Source organism: Sphaerodactylus townsendi, linkage group LG04, assembly GCF_021028975.2.
Source record: "Sphaerodactylus townsendi isolate TG3544 linkage group LG04, MPM_Stown_v2.3, whole genome shotgun sequence".
Lineage (NCBI taxonomy): Eukaryota > Metazoa > Chordata > Lepidosauria > Squamata > Sphaerodactylidae > Sphaerodactylus > Sphaerodactylus townsendi.
The window spans coordinates 97,077,041-97,094,953 of record NC_059428.1 but is presented as its reverse complement, the minus strand read 5'-3'; the positions used below and the strand labels follow the sequence as shown (position 1 = coordinate 97,094,953).

At 42.9% G+C, this 17,913-nt stretch overlaps 1 protein-coding gene across 1 annotated transcript; it reads right to left on the bottom strand.

The window, feature by feature from the left end:
* Nucleotides 1-297: 297 nt before the first annotated feature.
* PDCL3 (phosducin like 3) lies at nt 298-17,499 on the bottom strand. Its single transcript, XM_048494358.1, has 6 exons — nt 17,224-17,499; nt 15,324-15,456; nt 12,159-12,249; nt 8,036-8,179; nt 6,712-6,920; nt 298-2,314 (listed from the first exon to the last, which is right to left on the bottom strand). Exons 1-6 carry the CDS (start codon nt 17,455-17,457, stop codon nt 2,169-2,171), a joined length of 957 nt encoding a protein of 318 aa, XP_048350315.1. The 5' UTR covers nt 17,458-17,499; the 3' UTR covers nt 298-2,168.
* Nucleotides 17,500-17,913: the final 414 nt, after the last annotated feature.

Genomic DNA, 17,913 nt, shown 5'->3' with positions numbered 1-17,913 from the left:
TACTGCAGGTAAAACATCTGGTGAAGATCTGATTCCCCCTGAGCTATCTAATGATGGGCTATGGCCTTTGCCACAATATTCTCTGAAAGTAATAACTCTGTATTGTTCCAATTAATTTGAAATATCCTTTTTCCTTTTTCAAAAAGGATGATTGCTTAGATCGAGCAAATCACTGCCCATCAATCTAGATATTGCCTCTTGCTTGTTATTTGCTGGTCAAGCTTGGGCTGAGCAGATAGATCTTTTCCATTCAGAACAAGATGGTTTCCAGAAAAGACATAACACAATTGGCCATTGTCTAGTTTTAAAAACTTTAATTGAGAAATATTTTTTAAATTTTAAACATCAACTCTTTGCAGTGGTTGTAGAACTTACTTTGGCCTTCAATTGTATCGAGCACACCAGGCTACGGTACGTAACTAATATTGACTGAACACTTTTTAAGCTTCTAAGGCCGTTTTTGCACTGTAGAAATGCCACGTAGAAATGTCCGGGAGAATACCTGCTGCGGGGCTTGCCCCACTCTGACTTGAGTCAAGGCCTGCACGGGAATCCCTGACGGTTTTGCACCACTGTGGGGCTTTGCCATAAGCACTGCGAGCTCTTCCGGGATCTCTTCCGTGCATGTGCGAACAGCCTCCGTTTCCTGGGTTCTGATTGGCTGAAGCTCACTCCATTTCCTGCATTCTGATTGACCTAATCTTGTCCCATTTCCCCCACTCACTGTCAGAATTTTATTTAAAAAAACTTTTTATTTTAAAAAGCCAGTAATTCTCTCACATGCACGAGGAGTTTGCCGGCTCCCCCCCCCCCGCCCCCCGCCAACTCATTGTGTGTGCAAGAAAATCACCAGCTTCCCTGCCAGCAAACTCCTCATGTGTGCGAGAGAACCACTGGCTTCCCCCCTGCAAACTCCTCGTGCATGGGTGGTGGGGGGCAGAGGGAAGGCAGGCATTCTTGTTTGGTGGGGTGGGCCAGAGCAGTGAGGCAGTAAAAGTGTCCCCAATGTTTCTGCCACGAAGTTCTGCACAGCAGGGAAGCCTCCAGAGCAACAGGGGAGCATTCAAAAAGAACCTCCATTTTTGCGGTTCTAGAAAGCAGTGGAGCAAAGCCAATGCTCCAGGGCAGCGTCGGGGCAACAGCATGGCAGACATGTTGCAGCAACGGGGGCAGTGCAGAACTCTCCATTGCATTGGGGCGTTCCCCGTGCCAGCAGAGAAGCAATTTCGGCGTGCAAAACCAGCCTAAGAGAATTATATTTTAATCTTACCATTAGAATCAGAGTGGATGCCCACATGATTTACGGATCCAATTCCCCTTGTGAAAAGGATTAAACAGGGTTCTTTGCTGGCTCCACTTTTATTCAGTTTTTACATGAATGATATCATCCAAGTAATGAATTCTGTAGACCAATCCCCTCCAGCCCAATGGGCCAGAAGATAACCACTTTGCTTTATGTGGATGACATGGCCATCTTATCTCTTACAAAATCTGGGCTAAGAAAGACATTGTTCACTTTATAAAGGCCAAAATAGTGGGTTTTGGAAACCCTAGAACCAAATTTGGCTAGACTATAATCATAAAATAAATTCAGTGTCTATGCTTTATGTTCATGTACCAGGGGGGAAAAATCACATACTGGGGAAGCTACATGTCAAAAAGGTTACAAGCCCAGACTTCTCAAAGCAAGGGTTTTTTTGTTTTTTTGTTTCTGTTTTCTGAGCTGATAACCTGTCCAGGTCATAACTTTGTTTTTAGATAAAACCGACCATGCACAACAGCTGTCAAAATTACTATGGAGCAAGTGTTTATGTGTGTCTGTCTGGACGGAGGAGAGAAGAATGCAATACCACTAAGTGACCCCAGCCAGTCAAGAAAATATCATTAGGGTAAAACCACTACTGGAACTAACACCCATACAGAGGTTCCATAACCAATGCTTCCTATTTCTCGTTGTGAATTTTATCATGGATTGAACAACACTGCTTTCCATGACTTGCTCCTTTGCAGCTTACACACAACCAAAATACCTTATTGAAAGAAAGGAAAAAATTCCACCAATTGCCTTTAGATTGCAACCCTGTGCATTCTTATTTGTAAGTCCCACAGAATTCAACTGGATCTCCTAACTAAGCATGGATTGGATGGCTTGTCACAAATAGGAAGTCTTAGTCATCATCTGAGTCACTTTCTTCTCTCCTTGTTGGAACAGAGCATTTAATTGATGTCATCAGCTGGTCCTGGATCTGCTTCCTAGGGTTTTCCTCCAGGTCTGTCTTGATGGCACCTGATTCAGATATCTTCCACTCCAATTCTATGCAAGAGGGAAGAAATGATGTATTTATTTATTATTTAGATTTTTATGCTGCCCTATCCCCGAGGGACTCCGGGGATGATGAGGTCTTGGAAAAAGTGGGAGGAGAAAAGTATCAAGGTGTTCTTGCCCTTTTGGGCAAACATGCTTCCATCTCTCTTCCATTCCACTTTGACTAGGTTCTACACAACCTTGTTGAAAATATTTATGTGCTTACTGCCCATGCACTCCAGCTTTTAGGCTTTAGATGGACAGAAGCAAGTTCACTTTTATGCTTCTGTTGACAGTTGAAGAAGAAGAGTGGCTGTTTTCCAGACTATAAAAGATATACAGAGTTGTACAGAGGTCTTAAAGATATGTACGCCTCACTTCACATTGTTCCTTGCTTATTTCTACATGGAACAAAACCAGGAACACTTCCCACCTAACAGCAGGCTTTTATTGCAAAGGCTCAAATTGGCTTCCACCCTAGACACAGAAGAAAGTCAACGCAGCCATTAATCAGATGGCTCACTGTTGGCACTGCTGGCAATCTAATCATCCAAACTCATTTATCTAAGCTCACAAGGAGAAAATTAACACAATTCTCACCTTCTTCTACCAAGTCTTAGTAAAGTTGCCTTGTTCTTATGGCTGAATAAAGAAATCCACAGAATGTGTGGCTTATATTAAGAGAGATAGAAGAACCAAACCAAGTGAACAGTATTAGTGATTCCCCATTCATATATCCACGGTGATACGGCTATCTACAGAGTAATCCTCTGTAAACATTATGTTCATGGAAACGGGGAGCGTAACAAGGGGGGCTACGAGGGGATTGGAGACCTGAGCGCCATTTGGGCACATCATGTGGTGGGCACGTTGCTGAGCCACCCCCACCCCACAACTGTACCCTGCCCAAAATCCATGTAGAGTTTGGGATCAGTTGAACGCTGAGCCAGCCTATACGGAGTTTGAAGCGGGATGCTTGGCTTGCCTGGGTCCAGCTTTAAACTGCAGGCTTTTAATAGTTTATTATAAATATAAAGGTAGAAAAACATAAAGTGAAAAGAATAAAGTAAAATAACTACATTCATCCTATTGCATCACAGTATTAACAGACCCTGCCAAGAAAATCGGCTCAGGATAACAAACACATTTTTATGCAGCCAAAACGCTGACTGTACACATGGACATCCCCCAATGGACTCCACCGTAATCAGATCGACTTCATTCTGTGCAGCCATCATTGGCGAAGTTCGATCATGGCGGCAAAAACCTTTCCAGGGGCTGACTGTGGTTCATCTAAGGTCTTAGAAAAATCTAAGGTCCCTCTTTCATATACTATTGAGGTGACAAATAGATTTGAGGTACTCAGTACTGCAAAGAAGAAACCTGAAGAGCTGTGGGATGAAACACAGAAAATAATAATGGAAACAGCCCACAAGCATGTCACATTCAGGAAGCCAGAAAAACGACGATACTGGGTGTCAGAACAAACCATCAAAATTGCAGACCATAGAAGAGCAGCAAAAGCAGCTGGCAACAAAGATGAAATGCGGAAGCTGAATGCTGATTTTCAGCGAGCAGCAAGGAAAGACAAAGAAGCGGACTGGAATGAACGTTGTAGACAACTTGAAGAAGACTTTCTGAAAGGCCACACAAGGAGCCTCTTCTTGCAGATCAAGAAGACACGAAAACCTTTCATGGCCCGTAAAGGAAACATCAAGGACAAGAAAGGAAAGGAACTAATTGACCATCCTAGTATCAAGGAAAGGTGGAAAGAATACACAGAAGAGTTATATTCTTGCAGGCATAAATCCGGACCAACACATGAGGCAGGCAACCTGGATTTAAAGCCCCCAATCCTGGAGTCAGAAGTCGTTAAGGCAATGAAGCAACTAGCTAAAAACAAAGCACCTGGCATAGACAATATCCCGGCAGAGTTAATACAGCCCATACCAGTTAAAACCATCATGGCCCTGTGCCAGGCAGTATGGGAATCCACTGAGTGGTCTCGGGACCGAAAAAGATCAGTGATTACCGTGTTTGTTCCAATTATCGCACAATAGCCCTCATCCCACATGCAAGCAAGATCCTTCTCGAGATAATACAACAAATACAAAACCTTTAATGGCATATAATCCAGATAATACAAGAAAGGCTAAGACCAATCATTGAAGCACAATTCCCTGATGTACAAGCAGGCTTTCAAACTTGCGATGGATCATGGAGAAAGCTCGAGAATACCAGAAGAACATCTACATGTACTTCATTGATTACTGAAAGGCCTTTGAATATGTAGAGCATGATAAGCTATGGCAAGCCCTGCAAGAACTAGGTGTGTCACCACATCTGATCAAGCTGATACAGTTGCTCTACACCAACCAGGAAGCCACAGTGAGAATGGCACATGGGGACACAGACTGATTCCAAATCGGCAAAGGTGTCTGACAGGGCTGCATTCTCTCACCCGACTTGTTCAACCTCTATGCCGAAGTGATCATGCGAAAATCGGAGCTAGAAGACTAAAAAATAGGAGTGAAAATTGGCGGCAGAAACATCAACAATCTTCGTTACGCAGATGACACAACACTGCTTGCAGAGACCGAGAGCGATCTGAGACAGTTGATAGTGAAGATCAAAACTGAAAGTGAAAAAATGGGCCTCCATCTCAATATGAAGAAAACAAACATCATGACAACAGCTAGCATAGATCAGGTCCAAATTAGCATTGACAATGAGGACATTGAGTGTGTCCAAGACTTCATCTTCCTAGGCTCAAAAATTGACTGTAATGGAGAAGTAACTCCTGAGATAAAGCGGAGAATAGCATTAGGATATAGCGCAATGCTGAGCATGAATAAAATTTGGAAAAGCAGAGACATCAGCATCAAAACCAAGCACAGGCTAGTCCAAGCCATCATCTTCCCCATAACCATGTATGGGTGTGAAAGCTGGACTATAAAGAAAGCTGACAGAAGAAGAATAGACACTTTCGAGTTGTGGTGTTGGCAAAAACTACAGCGCATACCATGGACAGCTAGGGTAACAAATGCAGAAGTCTTGCGCCTCATGAAACCAGATGCATCACTAGAAGGGAAAATAATCAGGCTCAGACTTACATACTTCAGTCATGAGATGGGATCAAATTCGCTAGAAAAATCTATGCTGCTCGGACTTGTCAATGGCGGGAGAAGACCTGGACGTCAAAGAACACGATGGCTAGATACCATAAAAGCTGATACAGGCATGAGCATCAACCAGCTGAAGGAAACGGTACTTAATAGAAAAATGTGGAAAGAGCTTGCATATTGGGTCGCCAAGGGTTGAGAACGACTGAATGGATAACATCACCATCATCATTAACAGACCAAAGGGCTGTTCAGGCAAAGTAGGAACTTTTGGAAAATCTTCTCAGGGCACTAGTGAGCAGAGGGAAGGTGCTTGGGGGGTGGTTAAGACATTCCTTTCTGCCCAGACCACTGGGCTTTTTAGAACTTGCCCTCCATCTGCAACTGGGAGGGCAAGGAGGTGGGTTTTTTCTATTTTGGCTGTTTTAGGTATGTTTTTAGGAATTTTAATTTTTTTAAATTGTAATGTAGGAAACATTTTTTTTATTGTTGCAACCTGCCATGGGATGCATTTGAAGGGTAGGAAAATTGTACTCAGTTTTTGCTACTGTTCTTACATTTAAAGAAACAAAAGGAGACATTAACAGCTCAGTCCAGAGCTATGGTGGACAAGGATGGTGCAGCTTGAGTGCCACTCCACCTGCTCCACAGAGGTTTTCCGTCCAATTCCCGCATAGGTGAGAATAAAGTTAGGCCGTGAAAATCGTGGCATGTCTCCACTGGCCCTGCGGGTGTATGGGGCCGGGAGGAGTCTGGAGGTCAACTAAAGCCAGCGCTGCCCCCCCCCCCCCAACACTGGCATGGCTGGAGTGGCATGCAAGCGTCGAATTGGCCCTCTGCTGGCATAAGTGCCCTGAAGAGGGCATGTATGCCATTTGAAATTCGCGCCACATCCAGAGGGGGATTCACCCCTTCCTCTGGATTGTGCTGTTATTATTTAAGCTGCCTCTCAGAGAGACAGGATTTAAAGATGTTAAATAAATAGTGCTAGATAACATAAAGCATGCACATAACAAAACAGCTGCAGCCAATATACAGCTACCATGGACTTTCCATCAACAATCTGGATATATACTGAGGATACAGCAGAAGGAAGAGAAAAGCTTTGAGACCAAGTCATCTCAAGAATCCAAAATTGTTTCCATTTAAATCCAGTTTAACTTTTACTAATTTCCCATAGTGATAACTTCTGTAAAGGAAAAAGAAAAGGCACAAGGAGAGAGAATGGTACAGATATCACAGCAACTCTGGGCCTCTGAGAAAACTTAAGGAGTAGCCACCTACCATCTCTGGTCAGGTTCATCCCTCCAAACACCAGTGGTCCGATAAACTGGGCCTTGATATCACCTTCAAGGTAAACAAAGATTGTGGGGAGATTTCTGTCAGGGTAGTTGGGTATGCAAGTTGTAGAGATGGCTTTGACAAACTTGACTTCAGGGAATTTCTTTGCAAGTCCATTTAAATGTTGATTTATCAAGGCACAGAGAGGAATGCTTTATAAAGAAGAAGAAAAATATCACTTCAAGAACTACCCCTTCTATGAATCAGTGTAAAAACACTACTTTACAAAAAATAATATGTAAAAAACTTCTGTAAAGATCACCAGGATCTTTATACCAGGCCCACAAATACATTCCTGCACCCTGTAATACATTCCTGAAAGTATTCGTGCATAATCTAAAATCAAAGCATATTTTGTGAAAATCAAAATTATTCTATCATTCAGAGCTAAGTAATCTGGTTAAAGCACATGTGATGAGTCATCTAAGAGTTCTTAAAAATCAATTTTCAGTAAAAATGCAATCTTACACAGAGAAGAGTTCAAATAAGACAAATTTGTGTATTACGCATTTACGTTATTTACAGTCTGCCTTTCTCATGTGGATTCAAGGTTGATTACATAGAGTTAATATAATTGATAGGTGGGTAGAGGCATATCAGTAGCCCCCCCCCCCCCCGAGCTCAGGGGTGGGGGAAGCTTGGACAGGCACCGCAGCAGCAGGCCGGATTCTAGGTCTACGTGCTGCCGCGGCACCCATCTGAGCTGCCCCACCTCCCTGCAGGCCACCTGCTGCCCTCCCCAGGCCCTGGGGCGAGCAGAAGCAGGCCTGCAGAAAGGCAGGAGGGCAGGGTGCTGTCGCAGGTGCCCCAGGAGCTGGCCTGCTACTGTGGTGCCAGTACGAGCCACCCCTGCTCCCGAGGGCCTGGGGAGGGAACGAGGTGGCTCGGATGGGTGCTGCGGCAGCAGGCCAGCTCCTTGCAGCAGGTTGGCTCTGTCTTTAGGTGCCTCCCCCACACCAATCCAGCTCTTCCAAGCTGCGTTGGTGCAGGGGAGGGTGGGGACAATTTTGCACCCCTCCCACTATTGTGCCCAGGGTCATTTGACCACCCCGTCCCTGTGGGCGGTACGCCCCTGCAGGTGGGACAGTCAATAATGCAATAATATTAGAGTTGTAGAACCAACCAGAAGTCTAAAAAACAGATCTGAAGCAAAGCATTAAAGCATTAAATGATGCAAAATTCCATAGAGGGATCCTAGTTTCAACAAGCTTTACCCAGTAGATTAGACCACAATTTTCTACAGAAGAAAATGAATATGCTTACTTACCCTTGTTTGTAAAGGTGTAATATCACCCATATATCCTTGCCAGCTTTAGTAATTTCTTGGACATAATCCTGTCCTGAGATTTCCAGAAGTTCTCCAAATTTTTTATTCAATTGAGATGCTTTCCACTCAGCTATTCTTTGCTTCCTGAACCACAGGAAGAGTCAGAAAATAAAACACATATAAAATATTAACATGAGCGCAAACCTAGATATGCAGTTTTAAACCAAAGATGCTGCCAAAAACAAACATCCAGATTTTTCATCCAGATGTATATAATTGCATTAAAATAATTGTGTGCAGTAGATGAAAAAAGCCTTTTTGCACTGGTTGTGGTAGAGAAAGGGCGTGGTTGTAGGGCACATAGATCAGGAGAGTGTAACATAAGCAAACAATGATATATTTAGCATTTACATAAAATTTCCATGTATTCAAAACGCTTCCTGTCTGTTGCATTAGTCACCCATACAACAACTCTGCAAAGTAGGCTACCATCATTATCTCTCCAATGAAAACTTATGAAAGAAAATGACTTGTCTGAGGAGGGTTAAAGACTGCATGACAGAGGCAAGATTTGAACCTAATGGCCCCGTTGCTTTGCCGTGCCCCCTGCTGACCACCCATATAATAGGAGGGATTTGTTATCACAACACCATTGATTAAGTTTTAACTATACTGTGTTTTAAATTATTTATATGATATTTATTTAACATACAGACAAATGCCTTTATTGGCATCGGCTTTAACAAACTTTATTATATAACCTTAAAATTGCTAATTGCCCTGAGTTTGACTTTGGTTTGGAAAGGGTGGGATAGAAACAAACAAACAAAGACTTCAAGGTTTATAGGTCTCGGCCACTCCATGCCATCATATGCCTCAGCTTGTTAAAAAAAATTAAAAAGAATCAACAGCAATGTTGAGACAAAGGAATATATGACATTTTGTTAAAATGGGGGCAAAATGAGAAACCAGAAGGATACACATTGGGAAGAACAACTTGTGAAAAAAGCAGACCCCATACATGTGATCTGAGCAACTGAAACACCACTAAAGTGTCAGAAAGGCCAATGTAATGCATAGGCAACTCACAGACATCCCTGGCTCTTTCAGAAAAATGTGTTCAGCTGTGCAGCTCAAAAACCAGTATCTGTGCTTGCACAGCCAAGCGTAAGACTCCAGACTATCTGATGCCAATTTTAACTGACTGACTTGGAAGCAAATTTCATTGAAGTCGATGGGGACAACATCGCAAAGAAATTCAGGACTACAATGCCAGTCTAATTTACATTGTAGATGCCACAACAAAGTATGACATCTGCTTTCAGGCTATGCTGGATACAGCCTGTCATAGAGTGCGAATCCGAGGAACTAACGAAGATAGTGGTAGACAAGGAAGAAGTTCTGGCAGCCATTGATAAACTAAATGCTACCAAATCCCCTGGCCCAGATTGCATTCACCCAAGAGTTCTTAAAGAGCTCAAGCATGAAATTGCTGATGTTCTCACTTTAATATGCAACTTATCCTTGAAATCAGGCTCCATCCCTGAAGACTGGAAGATGGCCAATGTCACACCAATCTTTAAGAAAGGATCTAGGGGGGACCCGGGAAATTACAGGCCAGTCAGTTTGACATCTGTTCCTGGCAAATTAGTAGAATCTATCATTAAAGATAAAATTATAAAACATGTAGAAAAGCAAGACCTGCTGAGAAAGAGTCAGCATGGCTTTTGCAGAGGCAAATCCTGTCTTACAAACTTACTAGAGTTCTTTGAGGGTGTAAACAGGCATGTGGATAAGGGGGAACCAGTGGACATTGTCTACTTGGATTTCCAAAAGGCTTTTGACAAAGTTCCTCACCAGAGACTATTGAGAAAACTCAGCAATGAAGGAATAAGAGGGGAAGTCCTCCTATGGATTAAAAACTGATTGAGAAACAGGAAGCAAAGAGTTATGTAAATGGGAAATTCTCACAATGGAGAGATGTGGGGAATGGTGTCCCCCAAGGATCCGTATTGGGACCAGTGCTCTTTAACCTATTCATAAATGACCTGGAAGTAGGGGTGGGTAGCGTGGTGGCCAAGTTTGCAGATGATACCAAATTATATAGGGTGGTGAGAACCACAAAGGATTGCGAGGAGCTCCAAGCGGACCTTGATAAATTAGGTGAGTGGGCTAAGAAATGGCAAATGCAGTTCAATGTAGCAAAATGCAAAGTGATGCACATAGGGGCAAAAAATCCAAACTTCACATACACGCTACAGGGGTCAGTGCTATCAGTCACAGACCAGGAAAGGGATTTGGGCGTCTTAGTTGATAGTTCCATGGGAATGTCAACTCAATGTATGGCAGCTGTGAAAAAGGCAAACTCTATGCTGGGGATAATCAGGAAAGGAATTGAGAATAAAACTGCAAAGATTGTCATGCCCTTATATAAAGCCGTGGTGCGACCACACTTGGAGTACTGTGTTCAGTTCTGGTCACCACATCTCAAAAAGGATATTGAAGAGATAGAAAAAGTGCAGAGAAGGGCAACGAGGATGATTGAGGGACTGGAGCACCTTCCTTATGAGGAAAGGCTGCAGCGTTTGGGACTCTTTAGTTTGGAGAGGAGACGTCTGAGGGGGGATATGATTGAAGTCTATAAAATTATGCATGGGGTAGAAAATGTTGACAGAGAGAAATTTTTCTCTCTTTCTCACAATACTAGAACCAGGGGGCATTCATTGAAAATGCTGGGGGGAAGAATTAGAACTAATAAAAGGAAACACTTCTTCACGCAACGTGTGATTGGTGTTTGGAATATGCTGCCACAGGAGGTGGTGATGGCCACTAACCTGGATAGCTTTAAAAGGGCCTTGGACAGATTTATGGAGGAGAAGTCAATTTATGGCTACCAATCTTGATCCTCTTTGATCTGAGATTGCAAATGCCTTAACAGTCCAGGTGCTCGGGAGCAACAGCCACAGAAGGCCATTGCTTTCACATCCTACATGTGAACTCCCAAAGGCACCTGGCGGGCCACTGCGAGTAGCAGAGAGCTGGACTAGATGGACTCTGGTCTGATCCAGCTGGCTTGTTCTTATGTTCTTATAGAGTGAATATTCTACCAGCTTCCTCCTTTCTTGTAACTTTTGGGCTTGCCATCTAGACAAAACCTACAAAGCCTGATTTAAAACAAGCATGATTTTAAAATGATACCGTCAAATTCACTACTTCACGTTCATCTTCTTCATACTTAAGGCTTTATTATTTTTTGCAACTGCAAGATACGACCTGATCAGAGTCAAGGCATCTTTCACATTCGACATCACTGCTTTACGGGGAAAGCATTTATTTACAACAGCGGTCAAAAACCTACTATTAAAGACCTATTAAAGTCTTGACCAGGGCCAGAGTGTTTTTGGCCCCGATCCCAGCCTGGTGGAACATCATGTCAAATGGGCCCTGGAGGACTTAATGCAATTCCACAGGGCCTGTAAGACAGAGCTGTTCCACCAGGCCTAGGCTGGTGAGGTAGCAACAGTTTTGCCTTCTGGAGGCCTCCCCCTTCCCCACCCCCTTCCTTCCCTACTTTTCTGTGTAGGCAGTTGGGATTTTGATATGTTGTAATCTTTGTGATTTTACTGCCATCTAGGGATATACTCTAGCAGATGCTAGATTAGATTATTAGAAGCTGTGCATCATTTTATTGTACTAGTTTTCATGATGAAACCTGCCCTGACCTCACAAGGGGAAAGGTGGTCTACAAAAGCAGTGCAATGAAATAAACACAAAGGCAAAGGATCAACAAGGAGCCAATAAAGGAAAGCCTATTTGCATAACTTTCTACACACAAGTTATCACAATAAGTAACAACAACAACACAGAAGAACACCCTGCATTATTATTTTAGTGAACTGGCATAAACCTGTGAATAGTGTGGAAAAGTGTTGCAAGGATTGCACTATGAGGCCTACATAAATGTTTAAGAGCACTTTAAGAGCAACAGTCACTGGCTATATTATACTTGTGTTTTACATATAAAGTAACCCTTTTAATATCAATTAGTCCAGCAAATATTAAGATTAAGTCCTAATATTGGGGCATCCAACTGCCCATGAAATATTTTACAGACTGCTCTAACCTGTACATTTCAATAGCACGTTCATCTTCTTCATTGAATTCATCTTCATTTTCTTCTAGTTCTTCTAAGGTCATATCTTCATAGGTCTTCACTGATGTGTGAGAAATAGAAGATCATCAAAATATATTTGGAAGAAAAGCAACAATTTTTGAACTAAATGAGCTTTATGGAGAAATTACTTCTAAATAATTCTTTGCTGATCTAAACCTAAACATTAGCCAATTTACATTTAAGGCACCAGAGATTGTGCTGGTTTTTGTACCCTGGTCTTTGCAGATGTCCAATAGAGAGACACATTTGTAAACAACCAGCAGAGATGCATCAGGGAACACCAACTGTTGGTGGCTCTCCGGTTGGAGTCTACTTTGCTCCATGCTTTTAAGTTCCTCACTGTTGCAAATTCCAGGTTCCATGAAGCAAATATACTTGCTTCAGAAAACTATAAATCACTTCCCATAATCACAATGTCATCTTAAAACCTATCCTTTATGGCCTTCAGAACTATGCACCACATCATTAACTCTGCTCCCACAACTTACATCCCAGGAGCATTCATTTTTTTTTGCAGGACTGCAGCTCCTATTGAGGCAATTCTTATTTTAGTCTGCAATCATCAGGCACTTTTCTCAATGACGTAAAATACAGCAGGCAATTAGCCTTCTCCAAGGGGTATGCTCCAAAACATAAAGAGATTTTTAACAATCAAAAGAGCACCCCTGCAGGATCAAATAAATCTCCCCTGAAATAGCTCTTTCTTCAGTAGTGGTCCCTCGAGAAAGTTCCAGTACTTCCTTATCTCCACAAATAAGTCCTGAAAGATAATCAGATAATGAAAAGGAAACTCTGACACACCACACAGAGTCTATTCCAGAGCTTACAATTATGATTGTCATGAGTTTTTCTCATTAGACCTTCCTAAACTTTTATTCCAAGGATCAGCATAGGCTAGATATGTAAAATTCCCAGAAATTTTGAGAGGGAGGAATGTTTTGTTCTCCATTGGATGGAGGATTGGAATTCTGGAGAAAACTGCCATATATTCACCAAGTCCTATGGGTGGGCGAACAGGCCAATGGAGGCAATGTGGGACTGCATCAATATCTGCCCCCTCCACCAGCATAAAGGGAACCTCCACTGGCAGAGAAGTAAGAGGTGCCAGCAACTGGGCACCCCTCAGCTCCGTAGTGGCGAAACTAGGAAGCAGCTGCCACCACAGAAAAACACTGACATTCAATTGGACACCAACTGTCCAGGGAGGAGCAGGCCGGGGCATTCCCGGAGATGGAGCCGACATTAGTCAACTTCCACTTGGACTGTCCATTTCCTAGCAAACCTAAGCTTCTTTGACTAATTTAACAACATTTACAACTTTGCATATAAAATTGTATTATTTGGCATATTTGTAAAATACAGAAGTATAAATATATCCATTTTCTATAAGAAAAATATCAAGCAAACCCAATACTTGAGAAAAATGCTGCACCTTATGCTACCAGAGCACATGCATGTTTAATTTTTTCCATCAGTGAGGCAAGAAAAGTTAAAAGTTGAAAGCAGAAACAAATTCTAGAGCAAGGAAAAGGATGCATATTATTTGAACAGAAAATCCCCCAGAATCACATTAAGGAGGACTGTCAACATGTATGGATATTAAGCTAAACTTTACAACACTGAAAATACTGAATTCTTTAATAGTGTAATATCATTAAACACACTGTAGCATAGTAATCGTTTACATTTAAGATTGTTTACATTTAAGCTAAAAATGTTCTTGTACGTGTCTATATTTTAAGGGTTTTTTTATTGTACTCCCTAAGACGTCCCAATTTTTCCATTGGAAAAATTGAGAAAGTCCTCAGACTTCTTCATACTGAACATTTGGAATGAGTGAGATGGAGAAAATATTTCATATCAGGTTTTTTAAATGCTCCCTCAAATCTCCTATTGGAAAAACTGGACAAAAAATGTCCCCAGGAAAGGAATGAGAAGAAGGGTGTCCCCTAATTTTTTTAGATTTTCCCCCAGCCTTTACATCTCTATCATAGGCCATATGAGAAGGTCAGGTACATTTCCTTTAACAAATACAATAATGTAGCTGTCTGTCCTTAATACAGTGCCATCTGAGCAAGATGAAAAATTATTTCATGGTAATGCCCAAAGCAGTAACAAAAAATGATGCTTTTGAAAGATACATACAAACTCACACCAATAACAACTGTGTGTCTGGAAACTCAGTGGCCTGCATCTTATATACCACTATTGGGTTGCTGATCCTTTAGAGATCAACTGACAGTCCATGTCTAGGCCTGTATCCATCGATTGTCCAATCCAAAGAACTAAATTCAAGCTCAAGTACTAAGAGCTTTTTCAGGAAGTTCTCCAAAGTCTGACTATTTTATAGGAAGAGTGAAAAAGTGTCATAGATGCCTTTTTTTAGTGACTCTGCTGCTCTTGCATGGTGTTCTCCAAGAACTACTCTTGATATTCTTCACAACTGAGAGGAAGAAAAGCCCATTCTTATCAGTAAACCAAATCCCAAAATATAATAAGTGTGCAAGTCCAAAAGAGGTAAACAGGGCCTTTGCATCCTTTGTGCCAAACAGATGACAGATTACAGCACAAGTCTGTAATTTGCTACAGTGAAAGACCCAAACTACTTTCATAGAAAACCATTAACAATCAGCCATCTAAAAAAATCTATTTGCATAACTGAAACTGTACAAGTCAACATTACTGATAATTACGTTAATTTATAATCCACCATGTTTCTGCACCCAAATACTCACTGTTGAACGTTCCTTTTAATGAAGTGTCACACACAAGTTTTCCCAGTAAATGTAATAAATATACACAGGAGCTCCCTGTACAATTGTTTTAGTGCACTGGCACAAATCTGTGCCTGTTTTGCACTTGGAATACTAGCAGCTGTTTACTTCTATCGCTTCTCTTTCTGTTAAGCATCTCTAAGAAGAACTGTAGTCCTATAAATATCCTTGCCTGCCATTCCCCTTGCAGACTGATTATTCTAGCATCCTATTCACTTCTCCAATACCCCTCAAAATAATGACTTTATTTTCTTTTTGGTTTGGTTCTAACGCTATAGGCTGCAAACCACCAGATTATTTGGGGGGTGGGGTGGATGATAAAGCATGCTGTTCAGTTTACCAACTGACTGCTGCTGTATGATCTGCTGCTCCCTTTCTTCTTCTGCCTGCCTCTGCTCTTCCAGCTTCTCTTTTGGAGGAAGGATGCCCTTTTTACGCAGGATGTCATTCCATTCCGTGTCTGCATTAGGATCCTAGAACAGTCAGAATTATGAGAGACAAATACTGTCAAACTCCACCCATTCAACCATAACTACTCAACCTCATAACTTTGCAACCTCAAGATCAGATTACTGCACTTGAAATTCAACACTGTTGATTTCTTCTCTGTGTGTTTAACATGAAGCATAATCAATACATGATGTATGCAACTGATGGGTGATAATGGACATGGGGGAAGGTGTATGTCTCCCATTTAACATCATTTTTCTGATTATGTGCAGAGAATATAATGGTAGCAAATACTTAAATGGATATTTCAGCAGTGGCTAGCATCTCAGGGCCACAGAATTGCTCTGCCCGCTGCATGGCCCTAGTTGATTCATGCTAGCATCCTGAAATATCCACCAATTGTGCTAAGCAACAGATCTGTCCTGATAGCTTCTGCGATGTAGCTGAGACTATTTTTGTGTGCTGTCAAGTCATAGCTGACTTTTGGTGACTCTGTAGGGTTTTCATGGCAAGAGATATTCAGAGGTGGTTTGCCATTGCCCCCACATCACAACCTTGGAATTCACTGGAGGTCTTCCATCCAAATACTTGCCAGGATCAAGGCTGAGAGTGTGTGATTGGCCCAAGGTTACCCAGTAAGTTTGCATGACAGAGTGGGAATTCAAACCTGGATTTTCCACATCCTAATCCAACATCTTAACCACTACATCATACATCTGAGGTGTATATCTGTGACATTTTATTTCTAAAAGTCTTTATTGTGAATTTTCCTCAGCCACTACCAATCAATCTTAGAACCCATGAGAAATGCAGGGATCCTAACACAGAGTGGATGTAATTGCCACACCAGTCTGCAAAACGAAGTATTATGGTGTCACTTGCCTCCTCCCCCCCACTTAAAAATAACAACTTTAAGGCCTCTTCAGCCCATGCAGAATAATGCACTTTGCAGCTTGATTTTACTATGTGGAATAGCAAAATCCACTTGAAAACAATTGTGAAAGTGGATTGAAAGTGGATTATTCTGCATGTGCGGAAGGGGCCTCAGACACTTTCCTTATCAATCTACACCCACCCACCCTAATTGTAACAAAGAGCATAACACCACCTCCCAGCTCCTCTCCCTCCCCATCTAAAAGGCCAATTTTGGCCAGTTTCTTTTTCCCTTCAGGCTCCAAAATTACGCAAATTACACGCTTTTTAGGAGGAAAAAAATCTGAAAAATGTGGGGGTTTCTTCCTATACAAAATGGTCCACATTTGGAAGATATACACTCCTGCCTCTGCTCTGACTTTCTGCAGAAAAAAAAGTATTGAGACCCAAGCCCTACATTGCTAAAACGTAGGGCCTTCCTACTACGACTGTCCCTTCCACTACAATAAAAAAAAGACAGAAAGTGCCAGTCCAATTTCTTTCTTTTGTCTCAAACTCTAAATAGATAGAAATGCAGAAGGAATGCAGAAGAATAACATTCGTAAGCTTTTCTCCCGACCGAAAGGAAGGCAGTCACGTGAAAACCAATACACGGGAAGCAAAAAGTGTGCCAGCCATAGCCATCTTCCGGGCTGGAAATGAAGGGGGGTGGGGGTGGGGTTTGACATAACCCGCTGTCTTTCTCCGCCAAGCAGCCCAGGTTAAATGCTCACGCCACCCTTCCCTTTTGCCTTCCGGAGTCCCACTAACTTGCCCCCAGCAGCTGGAGGACCCACTAGGCCACCTGGCTTTCCTTCGTCCTGTTCTCATGCAGCGTCCCCCGGAAGGAGCCTGCCCCAAATTCGTCGCCAGCTCACCTGCATGTTGGAGCGTAAATGTTTCGGGTGCTGCGTAAACCGAAGGCTGCCACGACCCAGAGGAAAACTCCCGGGTGCACCACGAGGAACGCTGGCCTTGGCGCCTCCCCGGAACAGAAACCGTGCAACACATAAGCACTTGACACGCCCACCTCCTTCCTGAATTGTCCTTATTAGGGATGATGTGGGAACTTTCCTGGTATGGTTGCCAGAATGTCCACCGACTCCACTCATAGTAGGGGGTGTAAGAAAAAGGGTGTGCACTGCTTAAATCGACTTATTTGAATATTTGGTAAATGCGTCCCCATCCCTGGACCGGCAGCTGGCTTTCCCCGTCCCTTGCACCCGTCCCTTGCACCCGTGGCGTGAGTTCTCACACCTCCAGTTCCTAGGCAAACTGACGCCCTGGGCAAAACCTGAGTTGGATGCCCCCCCACCCCAGGGTGGCCACCCTCCCCCACCTGGGGCCTGGGCGGGCACAGTCGGGGTGTTTTTCCCCCCTTCCTTTCCTCCCGTCACTCTAGCCCTGCGAGGGCAGGAGGTGCACCGGATCCAAGTCCCGCAGCCCCAGCATGGCTTCGGAAGACTTTTACGAGGTGTGCCCCAGCGGCTCCTCGGTGCAATAACATACCGGCTCTGTCTTCTCCTCCTCCGGCTTCTCTCCCAATCAGCTGCCTCGACCCGCCTGCC

Bases quoted from the DNA above. Each gene is read 5' to 3' on its own strand.
- PDCL3 (XM_048494358.1), bottom strand. From the start codon at position 17,457: ATGAGTGGAGTCGGTGGACATTCTGGCAACCATACCAGGAAAGTTCCC. The intron at 6,921-8,035 runs GTAAGTAAGCAT...TTCTTTATAAAG, and splicing joins TTACACCTTTACAAACAAGG to CATTCCTCTCTGTGCCTTGA. The intron at 2,315-6,711 runs GTAGGTGGCTAC...CCTCTTGCATAG, and splicing joins GATGAACCTGACCAGAGATG to AATTGGAGTGGAAGATATCT.